This window comes from Drosophila montana, unplaced genomic scaffold (assembly GCF_035044405.1).
Source record: "Drosophila montana isolate Dmon_TW-CO22-7 unplaced genomic scaffold, ASM3504440v1 contig_3833_1, whole genome shotgun sequence".
NCBI lineage: Eukaryota > Metazoa > Arthropoda > Insecta > Diptera > Drosophilidae > Drosophila > Drosophila montana.
The window spans coordinates 85,143-87,553 of record NW_026998704.1 but is presented as its reverse complement, the minus strand read 5'-3'; the positions used below and the strand labels follow the sequence as shown (position 1 = coordinate 87,553).

The 2,411-nt window shown below is 39.5% G+C and overlaps 1 protein-coding gene across 2 annotated transcripts; it reads right to left on the bottom strand.

The window, feature by feature from the left end:
* Window positions 1-772: 772 nt before the first annotated feature.
* On the bottom strand, window positions 773-2,091 carry LOC135437761 (uncharacterized). 2 transcript variants are annotated; one of them, XM_064695821.1, is made up of 4 exons: window positions 1,936-2,091; window positions 1,439-1,860; window positions 1,199-1,389; window positions 773-1,100 (listed from the first exon to the last, which is right to left on the bottom strand). In XM_064695821.1, exons 2-3 carry the CDS (start codon window positions 1,837-1,839, stop codon window positions 1,386-1,388), a joined length of 405 nt encoding a protein of 134 aa, XP_064551891.1. In that variant the 5' UTR covers window positions 1,840-1,860; window positions 1,936-2,091; the 3' UTR covers window positions 773-1,100; window positions 1,199-1,385. The 2 variants fall into 2 exon arrangements, with proteins under 2 accessions (XP_064551891.1, XP_064551890.1); XM_064695820.1 differs by having other exon boundaries at window positions 1,199-1,364.
* Window positions 2,092-2,411: the final 320 nt, after the last annotated feature.

Genomic DNA, 2,411 nt, shown 5'->3' with positions numbered 1-2,411 from the left:
ATGTGCATAAATTTCAAACATGCCACATGCAATATTACTTATAGAATGCGACTAGAAATATATGTGCATATATATGGTGTATATAGAAATTCTCGCTGCACACATTGTGGCAGCAAAAGTTGCATGGCGCAGCGGAAAGTTCAGCTTTTACACTGAACAGCATACCATGCCTGATAATTGATGTTTACTTTTGCACTTTAATTGGTTATTAACAGCAATAACTTTTAATGGCTTCGACAGCGCCTCCAAAGGCCATTTCCACATTTGTGCTATAGTCATAAACTGTGTACATTAGTTAAGTAACTCGAAATGCTAGAAAAAGCTGCTTTTCAAATTACAAAATAATGTGCAAGGGAATTATGTTTATTACCATGGCAACCCAAGCTTAGAATTTCTAATTGAATAATTGATATTGTGTGTGCCACATGAGGCGAGTGCCGGCTGTTGTTTCGTTTGATTTGTCCAACAGATGCCTCATGTGGCAGCTAATTAGCTCGATTAAACAATGCCTGAAATTTGTCGAGCGACAAGAAATGAGCATTCAGCATGCAGCGCAACTTGTTGTAATCCAATCTGACAAATTTGTGTCAAATGTCTGAAAGAACATTCGATTGGAGGCAGCAATTTGTAATACCAATTAGTACAAATAAAAACCAAATTACAGACCCAAGAATTTCAACATAAATTGAAAAGATTGCTGAGCTTTGTTTCTTGGTTGTCAAATTATGTTTGTTAAATTTGACAGGGACTTCGGCACAAATACTGGCAAATATTTTCAAGTGTTTGCAGAGTGTTTAATCAATTATTTGGCAATAGACAGAAATGAAAAGATGCTGGTATCGCCGTTTTAACTTCCTTGACGATACGCACGCCAAGCACTCAACAACATAATCTTGAAACACAGAAATGTTTATGCATTAATTATTAAAATATATATATATATATATCTTCGACAGGCCTTTCCATGTCCCAGGCAAATGTGCTCCTATGTCCCAGATGCCGCGCATTTTCTATCTCCCCGAGCGAACACAAATTTCAGCCACATTCTGTTCGTCGGAAGATATGAAAGCGATAACAAAGCGATATTGGGCAAACGCACACTGAAAAGCAACGCCGAAAAGAATGGGAGAATTAATCGATATATGTGGAACTTGCGGCATTATCCTTGAGGATAATTTGTAAGCTCTTCTGTACTTACATGATATCGACCTTGACATATGAAACCCCCCGAAATTTGATTACTTTATATACTGTCCAATAATTTTTTCTTTTTTTTATAACTGCCTTCAATTCAAGCCTAAATTCAAGTGTTCCTGTTATTAGCATATATGCGTCTGGATCTTGAATAAAACTCACTCTCCATGCTAGACAAGCACACGGGTAAGTTAACTAGCTGAGTTAGACTATATTATATTCAATTTGTATCAGATGCACTTACTCCCTCTCAACATCTATTGTTATCAAGTCCGCATTCCGTCTGTATATAACGCCTGGACGCTGGCCCGGCTGCGCCGGCACCGAGCGTCGTGTGCGCAGAGCTCGTGCTATTGAGAATATAATGCGATTCAGGGCGTGTCTATTCGGCTGTGGCTCATACATGGGCTGGTATATCCAGATGCGACACTGATTGCCAATAGGTGGCGCCACCACTCGCTGACGTAACCTACGCCCATGCCCGTGCCCATTGGAGCCCCTCTGATGGGAGGATCGCGACGATGCTCTCTGCAATTCAGTTTCAGGATCTTGTGCTATATGCGATACACGAGTGGGCGACTCCAGAACATCGACATTGGGCTCGTTGAATTCGCTGGGATCAATATTGGATGAGCCAGAGGACATGTTGAACGCCGTGCTTGAATACTGCTTGCGGAGGGCATATGGTTATAGCTTTGGAGTTGCGCCTTTGACTGGGGCTTGTCCTTTGGTATAACTTACAAGTTGCTTTTATAGTTGTGTTGGTTCATTGAATATATTGTGATTTTTATGTTTTGACTGTTTTGACAGTTCCAAAACATTCCAAGTTCCTACGTTACATGGAGAAATATTCTAATAATTAGGGATATTTCGAATTTATGCTTTAGGGAATATAGACAATGCAAATTAGACATATATTCCATGCGAATCGACAGGAAATAAAGGCAATAGAAGAACTTCTCTTTTCACACTCTCTCTCTCTCTTTCTCAATCTCTCTTCATCTACGTCTATCTTTATCTATATGTCTTACACCCTTTCTCTTCTTCTCCCTCCCTCACTCTCTCTCTCTTTCTCCCACCATCTCCCTTTCTCCCACCATCTCCCTTTCTCTTTCTTTCACTCTTTTGCTCTCTTTTTCTCTCTCAATCTTTTTCTAAATTCTAAATATATGTTTTAAATATTTGCGTTTCCTCGTATTCACATAATACACATACAT

Excerpts from the sequence above, each read along its gene's own strand:
- LOC135437761 (XM_064695820.1), bottom strand. The coding sequence starts at position 1,839 with ATGTCCTCTGGCTCATCCAATATTGATCCCAGCGAATTCAACGAGCCC. Across the intron at positions 1,365-1,438 it reads ACAATAGATGTTGAGAGGGA|CATGGAGAGTGAGTTTTATT; the intron begins GTAAGTGCATCT and ends GTGCTTGTCTAG.